The sequence below is a fragment of the Pieris rapae genome, chromosome 4, assembly GCF_905147795.1.
Source record: "Pieris rapae chromosome 4, ilPieRapa1.1, whole genome shotgun sequence".
Taxonomy (NCBI): domain Eukaryota; kingdom Metazoa; phylum Arthropoda; class Insecta; order Lepidoptera; family Pieridae; genus Pieris; species Pieris rapae.
The window spans coordinates 3,938,358-3,961,824 of NC_059512.1; the positions used below are offsets into that span (position 1 = coordinate 3,938,358).

Genomic DNA, 23,467 nt, shown 5'->3' on the forward strand with positions numbered 1-23,467 from the left:
ACATTAAAGGTTGCCAAGAGAAGACCATTTATTAATGCTGCTAATGGCACATAGTGAATATATAACAAAATTACATTTGTATATCTTATAAAAGGAATTATTTAGTTTTTATCGACGACAAAACGCCGTATATTTTTTCTCTTAATAGTGTCTACAAATTGTGAAAGTTGCAAATGCCTGAATTTGTAAGTATTTTATTAGATTTGTTAACTTTCTTCTTCGACTATATGGGCTGTACCTTTTATAGAATTGTATAAAATCCGATCTTTGGTAGCTTTATATAATTTTTGTACATACTAGATAATACCGGAGGTATTATCTAGTATGTACAAAAATTATACTACTACAAATAAAGGAGCATTGAATTGAACTACACTACAAATAAAGGAGCATTGAATTTTTTATTTTACGGTAACAGAAATTAAAAGCGTGACAATTTTTAATACAGTTAAAACTCGGTTATTCAACCGAGATCAAAGCGCGAGGCAGATGCTTCTGCAGAAGATTGGTTAATTCTCTGCTTATTGAAGCTAAATAAATTCAAATAAAGACTAAGATTTATTGCAAAGCATGTATCGGAATTTAATATAGTTCGTCTATTGTTGGATATTTAAGATTAAATTATATAGTATGTTGTAAAAAGACACCGTCGGTATGTTGGAAAACCACAAGGAAAATATAGTCGTAATTATAACGTTGACTGAGCTTTAGGTAGTTGCATTGTTTTAATATCATTTACAATCGATCATAAATTATGCACTCAATAAAATGCGTTTTATTTTATTGCTTAGATAATTTTAAAAGACAACACAAAGGGAATATGGTTCTGAAGAAAATTGGAAGGCTGTATTAATATATGAGTAATATTAAATATCACATTTAATTTGTATTATATGTTTGTTTTAAATTGGACGCAAAACGCGCAATGCCGATTGAGTTGGAGAAAAATGGTGGAGGCCAACGTCCAAAGATGGATCTAAAGTAATGGATGATGATGAGAAGTCTAATAAAAATCCTCAGAATATTTTTTAGTTAATATTTTTCATTGTTATAGAAAATCCTTGCCTTTTTCTATAACAATGAAAAATATTAACTTTTAAAATTCTGTGCATTTTAATACACTTTTCATTTAAGTCTTAATATTGGGTGTTTTTTGTTCGTAATGTGATATTGTGAATACAACGCTCATTAATTAAATTTTATGTCGATATTTTTAATGTGGGTGGTACAGGGACAAGATTCTATTTAAGGCTAGCGTAAAATACAGGTGGGCATATTATAATTTAACGCTCTATTAAGAACTATAATAGGTAGCACCATAAAAATTCTAATGTTCTGAAAATTGATTGATAGTGCGCAAATAATCCAAGTATAGACACTTGGATTATTTGCGCATTTGTCGTCCTATTTCAATGTTCAGTACTTTATTGCTAGAAACTTCTATTAAAAGTATTTAATGATATGTTAGTACTAGATCTTACCTTTCGCGATGGTCACGGGCATCAACAGCTGTGGCGCGTCTAGGACTGCCGTCATACTTGTGCTCACGGCCATAGATGCTGGGCGCAAAAGGGTCCTCTCCTAGGTAGTACCGGTGCGGGGGAGCGGCAGGGGGCGCCAGCTCCCCCCCGTACTGTTTATACGTCCGCGACGCATGCTCCGGCGACGGAGATCTAGAGTTGCGCCACTTTGCTTTTCGTTCCGCTGACGCTGACCGAATCTTCCCCACTAATTTCCTTATCGAATTCCCAATCGCTGATCCCACTGATCTTCGAACTGGTGAGGGCCGTCGTCCATTGTCCGCAAACCGAGTTTTCTGATTCAGCTTTCTTTCGTCTCGGCGCCGTGGTGGCGTTCTATCTCTGTCAGCACTACCTCGACGCTCCCTCGGGGGCGAATAATCTGGAGGAGGTTCTACTGCACTGTCCTCATGACTGTCTCGTGAACGTCCTGAATTACCATTGCGTGATGAACTCCTGTATCCGCTATCGTAACGATGATCCTCGGACCGCTGCTTTAAATTACGTTTCCTTTCAGGAACTACTGGTGGCCGATAATCATCTTCAATGGAAGGTTCACGGAACGACCGATCTGTTTCAAGTGGATGGAAAGGTGAACCACGTGGAGGACTGTGCATGGTTGAAGAAGAGACGTAGGCAGAGTCGTCGCGCGAGGGCGGGTGGCGGCGACCGATCGGCGATGACCTTCCCTGAGGCGAATCGCGCTTTCCGTACACATGTCTCGGCGAAGAACCGTTTAATCTATCATTACTGTCATATGGCGAACGTACCGCTGGTGGCGAGGGAGATGAGCTGCGAGGTTCAGGCATTCTGGGCTTTGTGGCACGGCGTTGTGACCAATCTGCAACTCCTTTAAAATACCCACCTGTCCTATTCCCTTGTGGGCGTTCCTCTGAAGGTGTTGATGACTTAGTCTTTCGAAGAACTCGTTCGGGAAACACTGGTGGAGGTGGCGGCACAGTAGATGTCTTCCCGTAATAGCCTTCGTCTTCAGACTTCTTTACATAGTAACCAGTTTCAGGCCGCCGTCCGATTTCCTCAGCGATGGAGTCATGAGATGAACGCGACTCGCTACCAAAATGGCTTTCTAACCATTTAGAAGTTTCTTTTTTGCGGGTTTCTTCCTCTATGTCAAAGTTAATTGGACGTTTTGCGTAGTCCTTTTCTTGATCTGTAAAACAGATAATGTATTAGGTAACGAGATATACGTGCGCGCGCGCGGGCACCTTCCGCTGAGTGGTAGGCAGCCGCACCTTACATCTTCGCACATGTTATGGCGTAATCGTACAGTCAATAAGTTTGGCTAACCGTTGAAGGTCAATGCAAGATGCAAACAACCGAGGCATTTTTCTGAAGCGCTATGAGACACCGTCGTAATTATTGACTGAATATTAATTTCTAGGTCGACAAGGTTTATGGTACGATTAATTATGTAATTGCTCGCTACTACGAGTAGCTCGTATAACAAGTTGTTATAAAACCTTTTAGTTTAGTTATTTATGATCATATTAATCGTAATGAACGATTGCTCGTAACTTGAAACGCTTGATTTGTTGACATTTATAATATCTTAATTTCTCTCCATGAACTTTTGGCATCCTGTCTTTTGCAACGATGAATAAAAATACAAGTAGCACATTGTGCAATTGTTACGAATCGTATCGGTCTACTACCAGAAGATATGTAACGTATCTAACTAAATATAGGAGATTGTCTTGTAGACTATCTATTCATGTATTACATATGTGTACTTTTTAAAGACCTAGTAAACAGTCGAGGACGCTTATTGCGTATCAAGGAGATATTTAAAGATACAAAAATGACAGACGCGATATGGGGATTCTAAATTTAAATTTTTGTCCTTAGGTTAGTATATTAAACGTAAAAACTTTATTTTAGAAAGTCCATATCATCAACATTAGTTAAATAACCAAATTTAATCACGTGGTAGAAATAAAAAAAATATATATATTTCAACAAAATTGTAAAAAAATCAGCCTAAGTTTGGGTCCTCACATCGTTATTTATAAAAATATATATTATTATTTTGAATTCACAAAGATAAGTATATGTATAAATAACGTACTTGCTAAAGTGCAGCTACTTTGTGGAGGCCTGCGGACTGCAATCCGTGTTTCACTGAGGTACATCAAAAGTTGAAACTGACCTCAGTAAACGCGTAGGCAGTTGCCGTCCATAAATGGACAACAGATGGACCCATAACATCATTTTGCCTACGTTTACCGTACAATTAAAACCGAACGTATTTAATTGTTCTTAAATATTTTTCAGATTATTGATAAGAAGAGACAAAAGTGTAAATAAAACCTTGTAAATGAAATTATATCTTATTACACTGAGTACATAGAACAACCGTATTATATATAATGTAGCTATAAGGTAGCTTATTAATTGTTCTTTCAAATATAAAGATTCTTATACTAAACAAATTTTTATTAATTCTTGTCCTTGTATATCTTGTGTTTTTGACGTTTATGAAGACATTTTGTACCAGATATATCAATCACATTACTTAAAATCTCGGAAATACTCAAGTGATATTTAAATCATTCCTTTAAAAGCAATAATGTCTCAAGGTTTATCATAATTATCATTAAACACTCCGAAATATACACGGCATAAATAAATTTTAATAAGCTCCATAAAAGCCATAACCTAATTAATATATTCTTAAATTTTGAAAACCTCAACAGCTAATACGTAATACAAAATTTATTAACTGTGGCGATACAAAGTTCGCCGGGTCAGCTAGTATTATTATAAGTAACAAACACATTGGATAAAAGCGATTGAATTTTCTTTTTTATATTCATTATGTAGTAAAAGCATTAACTATTAAAGTAGATTAATTCGTATTTATTTTTTAAAAACACCAATTAGTAGGTGTAGGGATAGACTTCATTACTACATGAATGGATTCGACAAAATTGACTCATTTTGATTCACATAGCCGTAAATCAGTTATTTAGCTTAAAATATATCGGACTGAATATTTATTTATAAAAACACTAAATGTAGTTAAATTGTACAGATATCTGAATATAATTATTATTTCATTAGTTACGCTTTATTTACTGACAGAATAAAACAGCTGCATAACATTATTCACTGTTTAAACACAAATTTCAATTCTATAAATCAACGAATTCAAAAGTTTTTCTTAAAATCTGTTTCCCTTTATTTAATAATACATGTTTTCATTTTAGTAAAAGTGACGCCTATTAATATCCTTAACTTTACATAATGTTGATCAGCGCCATCTATGGCTTTATCTAGGAACTGCGTAAATATATTGTGTCAGCAATGACGTAAAAATTCAAGTTTTTACCGGTAAGTCGTAGACGGCGCTGCCGTCGCATTCTAACTGATAGGCTGTCCCACTCGTCATCCATGTTTGGTTGTCCTTCTCTTTCAACTAAAACAAAATAATGGTTATAAGATATAGGTACTTACTTTAAAGTCAAATTTTGTAGGCAAATATTCCCCAGATAATATAAAAAATGTGAGCCGTCACGGCACGCCTGGCAGTTTCATTAAATATTTTTAATGTTAAATTTACTACTGCATTTAGACTGTTGTATATCATATAGCGTGGTGACGCGTCGCCACGGCATGCGTCGCCACGCCAGAAATCGGTTTTACGTGCGGCTATAGATGTTTCACATCAATACATACCTTCTTCGGTCCTGGTTCGGGACTGCAACTGTGTGGCGACGCGTAGCCCACCCGCCATCAGGTCAGTTGACCTTTCAGCTTCCACACACTTGCGTCTTTCCTTCCCACTGGATTCTTTTATTAAGCTTTCGTCGCTTTTCACCGAGCAAACCTAAAAGTAAATATAGTTATTCAGAATGTACTTAAACGTGCACTTCCAGGAATACAGGAGACACACCTCGAACATCAATTTCAAGTAATAAGAATAATTATGCAGTACCCAGGAAATATTTCTTTTTATGGGTTACTCTAGTGCGGCACACAAAGCGATCACTACCAGAACTGAATGTGTCTATAATAAGATGTTATTATTAAAATTTCTATAGATTATATCATCAAAACAAATAGTACGAGTACTTTACGCATTGTTTTCTAAATATAGTTTTGTAATGTATTAGATCGTTATAGCCTTTTAGATCTGGGAGTCAGATTTCTGTATCTTTTCCGTGATCATTTCTAATAGGCAAGTAGGTGACCAACGTTTTGTGTCTGACACATACTGTCGGCTTTTGGGTTGCAAGCTAGTTCCATGTTTTTCCTTCACCGCACGATTCGGGAGCACAGTAGGAATCGAATCTACGATCCCAAGGATCAGAGTCAAACGTTAAAACCTTTACGCCAACACTACATCAAACTAGAGAAAACCAAAAATTTTAAGCAGGTTTTTCAATCTGCTAAGAAAAGTCACCTCGTCCTTGTCAATTTCCTCGTCACAGATGCGCTCCTGTTCTTTAGTGTGTCGCCGTTCAGTCAGTATCGTGCCATCTGGACGAAGAGCTCGCAACTCCTCCTAAAAAATAAAAATAGTTCATAATTATTAATTTCGAATGCATGTCCAGGAGCATTATTCGAATTTTACGGTCACGTGTGGGTATGTGTGGTTAAAAAACTATATAAAGCAGTGTCTGCTTGAAAACGACTGTTATTAAAGTTAAATCATTCTTCTTGAAAACCAAGACACATTATAAAATTGTTAAATTACAATAATAAAATTGAAAATTATCAGACTCAACCAGTACTAAATAGTCTCCGGAGACCAGAATATCCAATGTCCAGAGATTACTGCGTGAGTAATATACAAATTTATATAAACGTGCTTGGAACTCAGCTTCTTAAAGTGTTACCAAACCTCTCAATACAATTAAATTCTAAAAATTATATATTTTTTTAATATGACGTACCCAACAGTCTTCTAATGAGCAATATGAAACTAATTCTGTCCCGCTATAGAATCAACTTTCGTGAAAACAATGAAAGTTCATTGAGTCGCGGAAATCCAACCAGTTCTTGGAATATGTTAGAAATGAAATTTAACACAATCATGATGTGAAGAAAACCGTTAGGTCAATAGACATGTACTAGATCAGCGGGTCATATAACACCTCTTTTATTACTGGGATCGAAGAATTTCTTTAATTGGATTTTGGTATCTTTATAGCGCTAAATTATTTTGGAATTATTATTCTAAAACTAATACCAATGAACTGACGATTGATTTTTTAAAAGCTTTAGACTCATTTGCTATATTAGCATTAGTTTAGCTTTTTTCTTACTTTTGTAAGTGTGTCATTTTAAATGTCGTACATTTATTTACTTGTATACTCGCGGATCAAGTAAGTTAGTTTACATTTTTAATAAACAGTTTTTAACTATTAATACACTTACCGTGTCATCAGTGGTGATGGTAGTGTTGTAGGCGACAGTATCTCTAACAAGCGTAGGACCTCGTGGTACGAGGGCTAGCTGATGTTCTGTCTGATTTTTCAAAGCATCGCGGATGTCTTCTTCCTCCGTTTCATTTACTGCTGCTATAAGAGCCTGAAACAAAAGAAAAGTAATTTTAAATCACAAGTTTAAATGACCCTCTTATTCATAAATAGTATCACCTGTCTATTTTAATCTGTGACGAAATTGAAAAAAAAGAGAATGTGACAGAAAGATTCGAAGAGTATTTATTATCAAATTTTATAATAAAATTGAAAAAAATATAGTTTAGGATGTGTTAATTCATTGACCTATGTTAATTCATTCACCTATGAAAATTTTATTAAATTTCAAATTATTATAATTCATAATAATTTGCAATTCGAAATTAATTTTCCAATTCCCCGTGTATCTACTATTTGTCTTACATCTACAAAATATGATGTTAGAAAAACACGGGGAAGTTATGTTCATCACTTTTAAAGGCATTTCATTGCAAATACATGTATATAATGTATATAAGTTTAATTGTTAAATTTTTTCATATTCTTAATCATTTGACAATTTTAAATATTTATGAAACATCGATACCATGTCTGTATCATTAGGTTTCTTATTTTACCTATGTAGTATAGCGCACAGCGAAATAAATTGTATTTGGTTTATAGTCTACGATTTGACACTGACAGTAAAACATTTTAAAATACCAAACTATTAAAACTTTAGTCATGTTCTACCAAAAAGCTGCAAAATACTGGGAAAATGTTCCCCCCACTGTGGACGGAGTACTCGGAGGTTTTGGATATATAACGGACATTGATATTGAAGGTTCTAAGGAATTTCTCAATGAAGTATTATCTATAAACAAACCTCCTGCACGCAACCGAGCATTAGATTGTGGAGCCGGAATCGGTAGAGTTAGCAAAAACCTTTTACTGCCATATTTTGAAAAGGTGGATTTGGTAGAGCAAGATGAAAAGTTTATTAGCACGGCCAAACAATTTATCGGGGATAATTGCAAATTGGGAACATTGTATCAGACTGGATTACAACTCTTTAAACCGCAAGAAAAGTATGACGTCATCTGGTGCCAGTGGGTCCTTGGACATCTGGATGATTATGATTTGATAAACTTTTTAGAGAGATGTAGAGATGCACTTAACAAAAATGGAATTATAGTGGTCAAAGAAAATGTATCAAATAAAGAGTTGGAGTATGATGATGTTGATTCGTCTGTAACACGCCCAAGTAATTTGATGCTCAAAATTTTTTATGAAGCCAACTTGAAGGTGATAAAAATGAAAATGCAAACTGGTTTCCCTAATGATATCTATCCAGTATACATGTTTGCATTGAAATCAAAACTCTAACAGTAATAAAACTCGATAAAAAAAGAAATCTATTGTATCAAAAATATTTAGGGAAACCAAAATCTATAATTAATACTTTGGTACAATGCTCGTATTAAACTTATCGAGAACTACAAATACCTTTTATATTTAAATTTTCACATATCATATATTAATTACATTAGATTGCATCCTGCTTAAATTGCCAATAATACAATAATCTGTATTTTAACTAATTATGGCATTTTTACCCAAAAAATAAATAAAGGTAATCCAGTTTGCGGCAAAGAAATTGTTTACACCTACTATGAACCATTCATAACCATGATAAGAGAATACCACGTATTCGCAAAGTAACGGTCTGCGAATTCATAATCATAATGAAAAAGGCTTATCTATGTAGTGTCGAATCGTGTGCTGACTTCATCACGAACTTGGAGACGTGCCATAGTTGAGTGGATTCACTGCGGTTACGAAAGTCAATTTGAGGATTTAATTCAATGCCGTTTCAGAGCGTAAAACTTATTTGGTAAATTCTTTTAAAGACAAAGAAAAAATTAAAAAGGAAAATGAAAACTGGCATTGAGAGTGATAGGCGGCGACATCACTTAACATCAGGTGAGCCTCCTGCCCGTTTGTTCTATAAAAAAAACAATGTTATTTAACCAATTCAAAGTTTTGTTTGAAAAAAGGGTTTACGATACTGTTACTGAACTCTTGAATCTTTTGGAGAATTAGTATATTTAACGGAATGGATGTCTTTAATTTATCCGGTTTATTTTATTTATACACTTTAATAAATAGGTGTTTAAGAAACTTTTTATTAACAAACAGAAGTAAACAGCCCTTCAATTAACTTTCGGTAAACGAGGTCATATTCTTGGATTACTTCCAAAACAAAAAGTGTCGACTCGATTGCGACTTAAAGTATATATAAGTTCTTATATACATTTATACCATATACATTACCAAAACAACTTCCGGACGTATTCAAATACAGTCTTGAGTTTCCTTTGTCACAATGTTACGTACTAAAACCACAAGAATTTCTAGACATAACAGAACTAAGAAACATGCTCGTAAATTCTAATTATATATTCGCTTTTGTACACGTAGAAACGCTATAACCATGTTTCAAAGCTTTCAAAATATACTTTAAATTCGTCAAAGGGGTTTAAAACAATAAATATTATTATTATATTACTTTACATTGATTGTGGATATTGGTTGTTAGATTGTAAGTAAATAAAATGTATAATGTAATATCTCTCCCAATTCACGGTTATCCATAAGCGGTGGCATCTAAAGATATGTTATAGAAACATTCTGGCACGATCGCAAGATTGCCATGGAACACATTAGGGTTCGTTAACTAAACTAATTTGTATGCCTAATTTTTTTTATAATCCTTTTTTGTGTTAATTATTGTCAGAATAAGGTTCTTATTAAAGAGAAAAATAAGGAAGTTGAACGAAACATTTGAAAATAATTTAACAGAACTCTCAGTTGTTTGAAATTGTTGTGAGTAATTGGCAGACTTATGTATTGCAAATAACGTTTATTATGTATGTGTCGGGTCAGCTACTTTAATATAAATAATCATGATTCTGGTCACAAATTTTATTATTCAAATGCACGACATTTCAGAAGTAAAAGTAATTCGCCAACGAACCGGTTGTTTGTCGAACGGCGGATATTTCAATTCCAAAGAATGTGGCCGTTAATGAAATACAAAGAGAATAATAAAGAGAGGCGGCACGTTTCAATTGGAGCATTTGATTCTGTTAAAAATGACTGGATCGTTCGATAACTCTATAAGATAATGTTAGAACACCAATACCCTAATAGTGTTCAGATTTAGATTTTGTCAAATTCCTTTAAAATACAACGACAGGACACAGTCGAACAGTCTACCTCAATTCCTGAAAATTCAATTGCTTATTCAAACGTCTAATTATGTAAGTAATTAAAATTTATGTATATTAATTTTTATTTAAATATGTATAACACGTTAATCACTATTACATTCAGCCACTAATTTAACTTAAAGAAATTTCTCAGTTCTGTAAAACATGCAAACAGCTTAGCAAAAAGACACGGGAATCCACTTAAATGTTACCAATGATTTGAATAAAATGTCAGCCGACTCTTTCATTATCTATCTGCATATATATTTCCTAAGTGGTATTGAGACTTAATGAACTGGTAAGACTTTTTTTTTTTTTGACGATTACTTAACGATTATTATTTATTAAAACCAGTGGCGCTACACTATTATTAGGTCTGTTCTGAGATGTTTATTCGTCAATCCAATATGCAAGTAGGTGATAAGCCTACTGAACTTTCTACACGCCGTCGATTTTTAGGCCGATTCTTTCGATGTTTTCCTTTATCGTTAAAGCGAATATTAATTAGATTCCTTAGATTCTTTTATCTTACAATTAAATAACAAAACATGCTGATAATCGTGAGAAACTCATAAAATGGTGATAAATTATACAAAACTCCGTATATTAGTGATAAAATAAGGTAAAAGAACTAGAAAATATATACACATTAATTAATTTAATAAAAGTTAATTGCGGAGAAAGTCCGTTGGTGCACAGAAGGGGATCAAACCTATGACCTCAGGATGAGGTCCTGCATCTGCATCATACCCTAATCGCCTTGATGCGACAACGGTACCTCGTCCGCAAAACTCAACTCATTAATAGATTTTAAATTATGCAAAGTGTATTTTAGCACCCACATATCATTATAATGATATCATTTTGAAACCAGCCTAATCAGCCATCAGGGTTATGAACCCACTAAGATCTAACATCATAGAATATTGCAAAATTATTTTAACAAATGCCTGCGATTCAGTCTCATTGTTAAGAGAATATTAATGTTAGGTATTTATCAAGCCTACGCAGACCCAACCTAAAGATCGCCTCATCAGTTTAGTAAAACTATTAAGGGTTACTATATTTGTAATCGATCCATGTGAATTTTGTTAAATATACATATATTATTTACAGATAATTTGAGGATTTAAAAAAAATAAACCACACATTGTTTCTCTGAATATACATTGTTTTTGTTTTATTTATTACGCCTTTACTTTAATATTTTATAACAATTATTGTTTAACTATGAATTATTCTTAAATCTCACCTGAAAATACAAAGAAACGACATTTAAAGTTCACTTATATCGCCTCTTTAATTATTAATATATTATAATATTATTTTATTTTATATCTTTACAAGGTTTTTTATATCTTATATCTTTAAACGTGCAATTCTTGTATATATATATATAATTGGAATCTCGGAATCGGCTCCAACGATTTTCATGAAATTTAGTATACAGAGGGTTTCGGGGACGATAAATCGATTTAGCTAGGAATCATTTCTAGAAAATGTCATTTTATTTGTGTTTTATCAACTTGAACATAGAATTGCTCGTTTAAAGATGTCAGTCAAATAAAAACTTTAATATGAATATAATTATCTTTATTCGATAATTATATTCATATTTCATAATTTTATTAGTATGTAATTCGTACTTAAATAAAATTTCCAAAAACACGATTTATTAAAAAAAAATACCGAGCTATGCTCGGTCATCCAGGTCCTATTCAATAAAATGCTCAAAATAATCTGAACGTCATGCCAACTACCAGAGACAACTTATTAAAACGCTAAGCTCGCCAAATTCAATTTAACGAAATGTCATTTCATTACATATATTTTCAAGCCCATTCTTATAATGCTCATTAGATGTCATATGGTAGCTCCTTACAAATAAAAACGTGATTGAGGACTGGCAGTTATTATAACCTCGTTATAAATTTCCTCTTTTACTTGAAACTGGCATAAAATTAAAAGAAAGTGCTGATAAGTTAAATAAATTTATAGTGACATTCATTAAAACAATTACTTAATAATATAAAAAGCATTGCAGTTTTAAGGATAGGTGTATTATATCGTCTAAAGGTTAATTATCATGTTCGCGGAAATTTAATTTATATTATCTAAGTTGCGATATCGTTGGACAATCTAATTAATCTATTTACTCCTTTAAGGTCTACAGTTTCCCACAATATGTATTACTTGTAATTTGAGTAACATTTGGTACCATACAAATATAATGTTAATGGAGTCGAAGACAACTAAAGTCTGTCTTTATGTCATATTAACGACACAGGTATCACAGGACAGTGTATTAGAGTAAAATTGCGAATGCAAAAGGAAAGTTACATACTGTTTTCTATGACAAAGACAAACATCAAACATGTTCTTTATTAAATAAACATATATCTATAGATTAACAACAACATATATCTATAGATTAACAGTGTGCACGAAAAATTGAAAAATTATGTTCCAAATAATTCAAAAGCTGTTTTAATTAACGAGCCTAACACGTGCGCTAAGATAAGCGGTAACTTACGAGGGAAGATTAACTGAATTCTTATTAGACGGCGTATATAGACATTCCTATTGCATGTCTAATAAATAGCTAGGGCTAATTTTCAATTAATGAATGTCTTGCACCGCTGCGCTTATCCTATGCATCAGTGTCACAGGCTTTCTAGTGACATCGCCGAGCTTTAGATTGTACGATAATGCAACTGGGAATTTCTTGTGTGTGAATGATCTTAACTAGTTAAATGTTTTCATTTGTTCTTTATTTGTATTGTATTGTTTATTGCTTAATTTTCTTCTTTAGTTATTCATAACTGATTGTTTTGTTGGTGTTACAAAGTTTCTTCCTTTCCCGCCTGTCTTCAGCCAGCCTCCGCAGCTGTATAAGGCCTGTAACCTTACCTTGATAGGTCAAGAGAAAACTCATGCCCTCTACTCTACCAGTCACCACAATTTACATATTTATATATAACTTATATTAAATATTTATTAATGGATACAACAATTGGTTACTTTACATTCCTGGATGATGAACAAAATTTAACTTAGATTTGTTTTTAATTTATAGTGGACTTTTTTGTATATAGCCCCTTTTTTTAGCCTCCTCCATATTTTTCCATTTCTCTTTGTCTTGAGCAACATTCATCCAGTTTTTCCCCGCTAGTTCTATAATGTCATCTGTCCATCTTTTCTTTAGACGTCCTATACATATATACACGATGCTAATACATTATAATTGTAAATATTATTATTAAAAATACCATAAAAGGTAAGCGGGTTATCGCTGCTCAATGAAAATTGAACAATCTCCATGCAACGACCGACCTTCGGATACCTGTTGCACCACGACAAGTTGATTTCGATAGTCGATAGGCTTCACATTCCGCTACATAAAACTCGGACTCGCACAATAAAGAATTAGTAATGAGAGCATATAACGAATAGTTTGGATAACTATATATATATAGTTCTTACCTATATTATTTGGTCATAAAAAATATGTTTATTATGGAATAAAAGATAAAGGTATCACTTATTACACGTTGTTAAATTTGAATCGGTAGACATCCCTACTCATTGGCAAGGATGAGAGAAAAATTCCGTGCGAAAAAGACGGCGTAAAATACTCTCGTTACTCTTTTTAAATATCAAATCATCATGCACATAAAGTTCTTATACCTAAATTCATGGCATACCGTTCAGGCGTATTCTTTAAGTAGACGAATTACTACTAATTTATGGTCATAATACTCTCTATAAAAATCGTCACTTTCAAACCATATTTTATTTAATGGGGAAGTATGTAAAAGCATTGACATTATAAAAACCAGATAATCCCCATACTTGGTACGATCATTAATTCTCTCGCTTTCGTTACAATATTAATGGCGCGAACATACGATTAATCTTGCGCATCCGCATCTCACCTTGCATTTCCTTTATTAGTTACAAGTGGATACGTGGGTGGCAGTTAAATCAACTATGCAAACTAATAGTCCTAACACAAGTATCACAAATTGGTATTATTTCATTGCAAATAGCTATTAATAAATAAATATTTCTCAGAGCAAAACAGAATAGTCAATTTTTTATAGTGCTAAAATTATAAAATACATAAATATTTGTTTAACAGTAAGTGAAATATATTTGAAGTAAAATATAAGCTAGTTTTATGCTAAGCTCTTTTACCTTTTCAATGGTCATATAGTAACGTTTTATTATACTGATGAATGGTGCCTGCCACATCTAAGAAATATTTCAGTTTTAAAACCCAAAAATATGCTACCTATCTATCTAGCTAGATATATAGCTATCTACCGTAGAATACAGAAAAAATTCCAACCATAATCAAATAGGTAATAATTTATACTATAATAATGTCAAGTTTATTAGATTAACAATTAATAATAAATACATACACAGACACACACACACACACACTCGCACTAATACACATACCCCCATGTGATTTCCTTATATATAATTTCTTGTGCAACCTATTTAATAATTGTTTATTTAGCATAAATTCTCTCTACTTTTTAAGACCTTCTGTTTCTCTGAAGTGATGGAAGGCTGATGACCTGTACTGACACAGGTACTCTTATTTTTAGCATGCATCAGTCTCACATAAACAACCATTTCCCTCAATAGAAGAAAGACAATTATTGATTTATAATATAATAATTTATAATAAAGAAAGATTATTATTATTACCTTCGCTCAATCTTCCAAGTTCAAGGTCATTGGAGAGACTTGTTTCACCGATGTCAAAGTGCTTGGTTTAACGACAATCAATTTATCGTTCTATGCGATTCAATCACATAATTTAATAATAGTGATAAATATGTTTATTGTTGCATTATTATACAGACGCATTCATTGATTACATCACATAGTGCCCAATGGAACTATAAATTATGTTTCGATAGATGATATTTATTAGCCTTAGAAGTGTCAAATGTTAGAAATCATAGACGCGGCGTATATATATGGAAGTGTATTGTCTGTGGTTTTCTGCTTCCCGCTGCGCCAGACTAAACGTCTTTAGATCTACTATCAACCCTCAACTTTGTACTCCGTGGTGACAGCACCATTTTATCGACAATGTTCTGTTATTTATGGGAAATGCTGACAGGCCATTATATCATGCTTTGAAACAAGTGAAGTGATACATTGACCTCGCATTGACTATTCACGTTTAATATAGGAATTGCTAAACGTATGTTGTGATGAAATAAATGTACGTTTTCAAACAAATTATAATTGATGAATTTATTCTGAATTGTTAAGTATTTTGATTAGAAAAGAGTGGTTAACATATTATTTGGTTTGATTTCATAATAGCCTGCTGAACCCTAATTATCCCTATTAAATTATATATTATTTACAATCATTTTTGATTTTCATTTACTTAAGGAACAATAATACAACTTCAAAACAATATCATAATTGTCCTTATCACTAGAATTTTTAAATTTATTCAAAGATTTATCTGGTTTTGATGACTTTGAAACAAATGATCGTCTGGCAATGCCTACCTGTCGTACAAGATCCGCCTGCAAATATAAATTTATTTCAGCTTCAATACACATTGTTTTAACTCTCCAAACCACTTTCAATCCACCTTATAACTCGAGATTACGGCCTCAACTCTACAATTTCATCAACATGCTGCACCCAGCCAATTGTCCTCTTTTGGAGTGAGCAATTTCAATAAATGGGAGAAAATAAAGTAAGAAACACATAATAATCTATAAGTCTATTGAATTTTTCTATTACAATTTTATGTATTAATTATGGTGCTATTTTTATTGCTACGTAATTTATATATTTCATTAAACCGTCATAATAGTTTCATAAATCTCATGGTAGTCCTATGCATGGAAAGATTTAATTGATAATAGACCCATAAATAAGTTGTCATATGCATAAGACGGATGAGAGACTATCAATCCGGTAAAACTTGCTATATATAAGAGAAATCAATTTCTTTACTGACCCACTTGAAGTGCGCGGAAAGAAAATCGTCGGGAATCTACGACCAAATATGCAGGAGAAATTACCTCATTGGAAGCTGCAGGGCAAGTTAAGAAAGCAGCTTATTTCTAGAATACGGCGAAAAGAAAACTATTATATAAAAAAAACTATAAAATATTAATATAAAATATCTTAGAATATAATAATTTTTTTAACAGAATTAAATTCGATTTGATTTCACTCACGACTACCATTAGCCGAAGATACGTAAGAGACTATGACTGACCTGTAATTTTATAGAATACGAGGCAGTATGGCCTTATTACGAAAGGTAATAAAAATATAGCCCTGTTGCCACGGAAACGCATTTAAAAAGCATATGAAATGGTAACCATGGTTACCAATACGACAGTCAGTCTACTTCTAATAAGAATATACGCTAATTTTGTAAAATTTTAGTTTTTTTTTTATTTCAGAACTGAAGCCTTACAAGTCTAAATTCTAACAGAAAAGGTCGAATAAATATATTTTTTTTATAGATTATATATCTATATATAGATATAATAATCTATCTTGGAATTGCAAAATACTTCACAAACATTAAGTAATGAATGTGTATTATGAATGTTTGATTGAACGATTTCTACCAGACAATGGTTGTTAATGAGGCACTTGTTATAAAAAGATACGATTTCTGATATGACCTTTTAATATAATCGCGTTCACAATGTTTATTAGCTTATATGCGTTGAATGAGGTTATGCTACCACTTACGCTTAGATTTCAACTACATTTGAACAGTTATTCATGACGTTTGTATTTCAGTCCGTTATTCTTTATTTGTACCAACACACAGCTCTAAATTTAACATTTGTTCTATAAAAACAATCCAATCGCAATTTTTAAAGGCTTTACTATAGCTTACAAAAAATAAAATAACATTAGTGTAAGTAATTAAATAAAATACATACAGTTTCAATATGACACTTTTACAGTGCTGATAATGTTGCTGGTGAATTTTGAAAGGGATTTTTTTTTATTGGTATAGAGTATAGACATGTGCAACTATTCTCAAAAAAGTATTTAATAATAATTGTTTACATAATTTTTTTTTAATATTATCACAGACACTATTTGAAGATTAATTATGATGTTTTGAATATAATAAAAGTAGGTACTATACATACTATACACTGCCACTTGTTACAATTAATTTGTAAAGCTATTTCAACCTTACTGTACAGAATCGTGACCTATTAAATTATACCATTTTGTATTAAGTGAACAATCAATATTCCATTATATAAATAACTTCCTTGGATTCTTAACTTAACCGGAAACTGACTTTTTTATTCCTGAATAAACGATATACTCAATGTATACTCGATCTCAACTTAAAGAAAATATCTTTTAACAAAATTAAAAGTACCTGTCTCTGTTGGTAACTTATACTTTGGAAATTTTGACAGCCACTAATAACTCCAACCTGCTACGAAAATCTTTTCAGCAATGAAACCAAAACTCAGTTTATTTACACAAATTTATATAAATAGAACAATGTATTAAAATTCGAAGTATGAACAGTGGTCCCTTATATCATAAAAGTAATGGATTTGGACAGTAGGTCAGATATTAAAGGCATATTTCGTAAGCCCAACCAATCCTTATCAAAACCAATATACAAGACAAATATTGTAACACAATATTTTACGTACAGAACCGCTTTCCACTCGACTTTGACTCAATTTAAATTGGCAATGTCCAATTCTTAAAGCAATAAAGTCATGAAACATTCTGACCTACAGCGGCTACCAAGTTATAATGCCGCGCCTAAATTATAATTTACAGCTACGATTCGTGACCAGTAATGTTATATTGAATAAAAACATTAGCCTACTTATAGGCCCTTATTTCTCTGACCATTAATAGTTATAAGGATTATTTCGCTTATTTATGCTTAGCCTTAGAAATGGCTGTTGAATGGAGCTATGTATCATGGAAACAGTGTATGTTTCAAAGACTCTAATAAATCTCAAAATGACTTAAATATTAATAAGAAAATGGATTTAAACATTTTATTAATATGTAACTACATTAATTTTCAAATAAAAATGAACTTTCTAGCTCAAAATTTTGGGCGTCCAATTTGACGTGTTTTACGCTTTTTATAATATGTCATTCTGAAACACAACTTTCATTTTAACCTAAGGGCGTAGGTTTAAATATTATATTGACGTAATACAAATATAAAACGAATTTTAATTTATAAGAATTTAATTGAAAATCTTATATATTTTACTTGCATAATCGGGTTTAAATATAAATTTGTATACTTCAGACGCGATTAAAATACATAGATATATTCCTGACAGGATGCGCCTACTGTTATTCGACACGGCTGCGACAATGGATTGACTATTAATGCGACTTTGATGGCCAAGTGACGATTTTAAACGGACCTCACGTAGCTTACATGGTTTTCATCTTGGGAATTATATTTGATGATACATGGCGACATTCTATAACGAATCGTAAGAAACGCGGTCAGATCAAAGTCTCACTAAGAACAGCCCACAGTGTCTTAGATGCTTTAGAACTTAGATGCGATAAATAATTTAATTGTTACACGCAATAAATATTATGTTCATGATATGTGTTCTAAATGAATGTCATGTTTCCCTCTAAGTCTTGAATTAAGTCTAAAATGAATGTCACATTAAAAATTGTATTTTGTGTTTTTACCAATGTGCCGTTGTGAGCGTTGGCAAACTTTATCAATAAAAAAATATATGTACTGTATATGACTTTCCATATCATGAACCTTATGAAAATATAGTTTGTAAATAAAATTATATACACATATAGGTCAGTAACATAACAATCAGAATCCAATTATCAGAATGCATAACTTCCGAAGACCAGATTGCATAATTATTTCTTTGTGTTTGTTCCATGTTTATATTATAAATAGTGAGTGAATGCAAAAGACGCTTAAAAAATTTGAATCTTGAATCTTATAGACAATATAACAGCACAGATAGACCGAAAAACAAATGTTAAGTATAATTGCTGCAGTTACATATTTAATTACCCAGCGTTCTATAAATCGGCTTGAAAGGGAACGCGGCGTTCACTCGTCGGAAAATTGTTAACTGTGGTCAGATGACACACAGCGATATCACAGATTAGACTTAGATACTTAATGCAAATTAAGGATTGGTTTATGGCGTGTTGTGGAAATTAATAAAAAATATATATGTGGTGTAACCCGACAGTTAATAAATATTATTTTATTATTATATAATATTTATTGATATAAAAATTTAATAATAATTAATAATATAAAATAATACATTCAGATATGCTTGTGTACGTTGGTTTAATATACTATATTATGTGTTATATATACCATACATATATACCATACTATAGTATGGTTTAATATATATATAATAATACGAAAAAATATATTATTGTAGTAGGGACAGATTCTACCTAAATTATTATTAAAATAATTGTTAATCTGTTAGGAATTAATACTTAAATGATGGTGCAATTATATCAAAGAACATTTTTAAATAAATAATTTGGAAATGAAAATCGGTTATTTCAAACCATTTCAAAATTATGGTAATACGTTTAAATCGTGTCTGCTTTGCGAAAGCTAAGACATGAAACGTTTAGAGTAATCATTTCTTTTTAGAGCCTTTGTTCGAGATTTGACCACCAAAGATGCAAGTGGCGTGGCACTTTAAAAGAACAATTTGCTTGTCTTGTCAGATAGCAAAAAGACGAAAGCTTAAATGAATTAAAACTTATCAACAGGCGGTAATCTCCAAGGATCTGTAATTGATACCTTCTTCATTCAGCCGTCACTTCGCAGGATTATTAAATAATGTTAACATTTTTGCGCTAGTTGTGCTGAGCTTGTGGTTCTTAAGAAATTAATTTTAATAGCACATAATTGGTGCAATAGACTTCTCAAAGATTATAAAGGATTTAATTAATTATCTATAGAGCTGTTATCTCCGTTCATTTTGTACAACATTCGCGTCTTTATTGTTCGAATATTATCGTTGAATTTCGCTATAAATATACTCTACTATGTTTAACAAAAATAATATTTCTTTTACAATTACACAATGTATGCATAAAGTACAAATAGCTATGCAACACATAAATTATTCGAAAGATCCGAATAAGATACTCCGCGTTTTATGACGAATAGCGCTCTCTGACAGTCGTGAAACGCAAAAATACTGTTTATCCTACCAATAAGTAATAAATAGCTTGATAGACCCTTAAACTGTAGAATTATAATATTTTATTAATTAAGTATGTTTTAATGGTCTTCATACGATTGAAACCAAGTTGATCAGTAGAATTAGAAATGTGAGAGAGTGCGCGTTGACTAGTGATTAAAAAACTTGACGTACCTGAGAACCGAGCATAAGCATTTCACGGAAATATCATCGGTATTCCCTCGATGTGCTCGCTCAACATTCTCATGTGGCCATAACAATAGGACCATGAGGTTGCTCACCCCATTATATCAAATACCGTCATTGATGCATTAAAAACTGAAAATGGGTTGTGTAGGTTCTGAAAATGTTTTAGATTGAGGCAAATACTGCTTGCGAAACTCCGTTAGGTCTAACTGTTCCTATTGCTGACAAGGTACTATTCATAGTGTATTTTATATGTTTATACGTACCTACGTCTAATTTGTGTCTTTATTCTAATTTTGATCGATTATAACTATCCCTTAGTATTGGATTGAGTAATTAACATACTTCGTAATTTCATAATAATAAATAGTAAAGTTTGATTGATTGATTTATCATCAAACAACATGACAACGAATATAAAATCTAGGAGTATTTTTGTATGAATCGCAAATACAAAAATGTTTTGTTTAAAACTGTAATAAATAATGTAAAATGAAACTTATAAGAGCCGTATAACCATTTTTTGGAAAATTATTGCCAATTGAAACACGAATATGAGATAATGAGTCGGTGACTTCCATACGAAATATCATACGCAACTTTGAATAAGAAACTTGTCATTGTGCAACACAATATTATCAAGTATTTGTTAAATTAAATATAAGTGTTTAATTAGGTACTAGAAGCGAAGAAATGAGGTTAAATTGAACGAATCGGAAGTGTAACAAGTGCTATTTCCCTGTGAATTTCTCACTGACATAAAATTTATATTGTTGAAAAACCTCACGGGAGAAACTCCGAATCTAACAATAGATAATAATTTTACACTTAATTATTGTTTTAATAAAGTTACGACAAAGTTTCACAACACATCTTTATTTGCGACCCATAAATATAATATTGTCATTTGGCAATTACCTAGGATTTTTTAAGATTTTTACAGTATGACATTGTTTTATTTTTGAGACTTGCGGTTAAAGAGCTTATATTAACATCACCATGAGCAGATATTAGAAGAAGACTATTCAGTATTTTTAAAACATATTCATGTTTTAGACGTTTTAAGGCTCGACGCAATGACAATTATAAAAAAAAATATAAATTCTTTGTTTGAATAATCTTATATCCGCTGTGTTATTGAAAAGGTAGGTCTACATATATTCTCTTATCACACTAGATTGAATTGGCATTTCCGGCCTTATACTGCGGCGCGTGTCTGTCAAATTGGTTCGGAATTCCCTTTTTTGTATATTATACTAGATGTTAGTTTTGTGATAGTATAAGCCTATATCTTTAAGATTTTTGTTAATTTAGTCATGCACTTTTTGCCCTTAGTATTTATATCCCTCACTAGGATTGCCTGGAAGAGATTGCTTATCAGCGATAAGGCCGCCCGTTGCCTCCTTAATAATTTATATTTTTGATTGTAATTGTACTATTCATAGAAACTTCGCTGTACCATTGAAGAATCATGAACTATATGAAAAATATTGTTGGTTTAAATAAATATGTAAATAATAAATTATTTTACTAATTTATATAAAAACTAGCGGATCCGACAGACGTTGTCCTGTCTACACGTCTTTAATTTCAAAATTTCAATTTTTAATAAGCCATTTTGATAAATATTATTCAAATGTTATGACAATATCTAACAATCCAGCACATGGTCACACACGATATAACACAATGATAACAAAACTTTTTTTAAATTTCGGGACAGACTAAAATTAAAATTCGAATATTATTTAAAATTTGACACTGCGATGTTAGCGCCGTCTGTCGGATCCAATGTAAAACATTCCAAAATCAACAACAACTAATAAATTGAAAATTAATTAAAAAAACATTGTCCAGCGGACAAACTTGTGAATCTAAACCATTCCCAGATCCCCTTAAACACACACAAAAAATTTCGTCTAAATCGGTCCAGTCGTTTAGGAGGAGTTCAGTCACATACACACGCACACAAGAAATATATATATTAAGATATAAACTTCATGTCACTTGCGTTATGTCTACGCTATATGATTCTAAATGGTATTCTTAACACTTAAACAATGGTAACAAGGACCGTGATATGAATGTATTACGGATCCCAGACATGGCATAAAAACATTGAATGCTAAGAAACTCATATTACTTACATAATGCATACATTTGGTATCGATATTCTACCAGTAACGTAATATAATGTATGCCTAGAGACTTAAGCGTACCACTATCAACCCTGAAGCGTACAAAGGGACAAAACCGCCATGTATTAAAATCCCAAAAAATTACGACAACGGCTGACCTACTTGTCTATAAAAATAAAAATAAATCAAAGAAACTCATTATTTCTGCGGTCAAAACCCATGGTTGTAGCGCCACTGAATAATTATTAGAAAATAGCAAATAATAGTAAATTATTTGAGAGTTAGGAATATGAGATAGGGTCGCTATAAATAGTTCGTCGGCTGTAACACAAAGTATATTAATCACAGGAGTTGCTGGCGGCGTACTGTAATTTCTAAGTACTGTAAAACAGTTCATAATAGACGTCTTGAGCATTGCTCCCTTAACGGGAAATATTGCGTAATTGTACTCTCCTTCAATACAGTTATCTGGTTATTATTGCATTTTATCACTAATGCATTATTGTCTTCATGGGCATACACTTTCACTTGGAAGTTATCTATGGACTTCTTCATGCATATAAATTAACTGGCGTTCTAGATCATGTGATACCAATAGATGCACGAATTTCCCTAACGCTATCGATATTTCGACAAACACAACACGTCCCTTGGCAATTTAGCGCCGTTAGGGTGGGGGGA

At 32.2% G+C, this 23,467-nt stretch overlaps 2 protein-coding genes across 3 annotated transcripts in view; one reads left to right on the forward strand and one right to left on the reverse strand.

The window, feature by feature from the left end:
• The window catches only part of LOC111003427 (serine/arginine repetitive matrix protein 1), an 88,816-nt gene that overhangs the window by 2,671 nt on the left and 62,678 nt on the right, over positions 1 to 23,467 (reverse strand). For both annotated transcript variants that reach the window (XM_022273938.2, XM_022273937.2), the window contains 5 exons: positions 6,921 to 7,073; positions 5,944 to 6,045; positions 5,217 to 5,367; positions 4,870 to 4,956; positions 1,482 to 2,691 (listed from right to left, as the gene is read on the reverse strand). In XM_022273938.2, coding sequence (XP_022129630.2) covers positions 1,482 to 2,691; positions 4,870 to 4,956; positions 5,217 to 5,367; positions 5,944 to 6,045; positions 6,921 to 7,073 — 1,703 coding nt within the window. The remainder of the gene's footprint in view (positions 1 to 1,481; positions 2,692 to 4,869; positions 4,957 to 5,216; positions 5,368 to 5,943; positions 6,046 to 6,920; positions 7,074 to 23,467) is intronic.
• Positions 7,688 to 8,329, forward strand: LOC111003422 (N-terminal Xaa-Pro-Lys N-methyltransferase 1-A-like). Its single transcript, XM_022273929.1, has one exon. The coding sequence runs from the start codon at positions 7,688 to 7,690 to the stop codon at positions 8,327 to 8,329; it is 642 nt and encodes a 213-aa protein (XP_022129621.1).

Coding starts and splice junctions, on each gene's coding strand:
- LOC111003422 (XM_022273929.1), top strand. CDS start 7,688: ATGTTCTACCAAAAAGCTGCAAAATACTGGGAAAATGTTCCCCCCACT.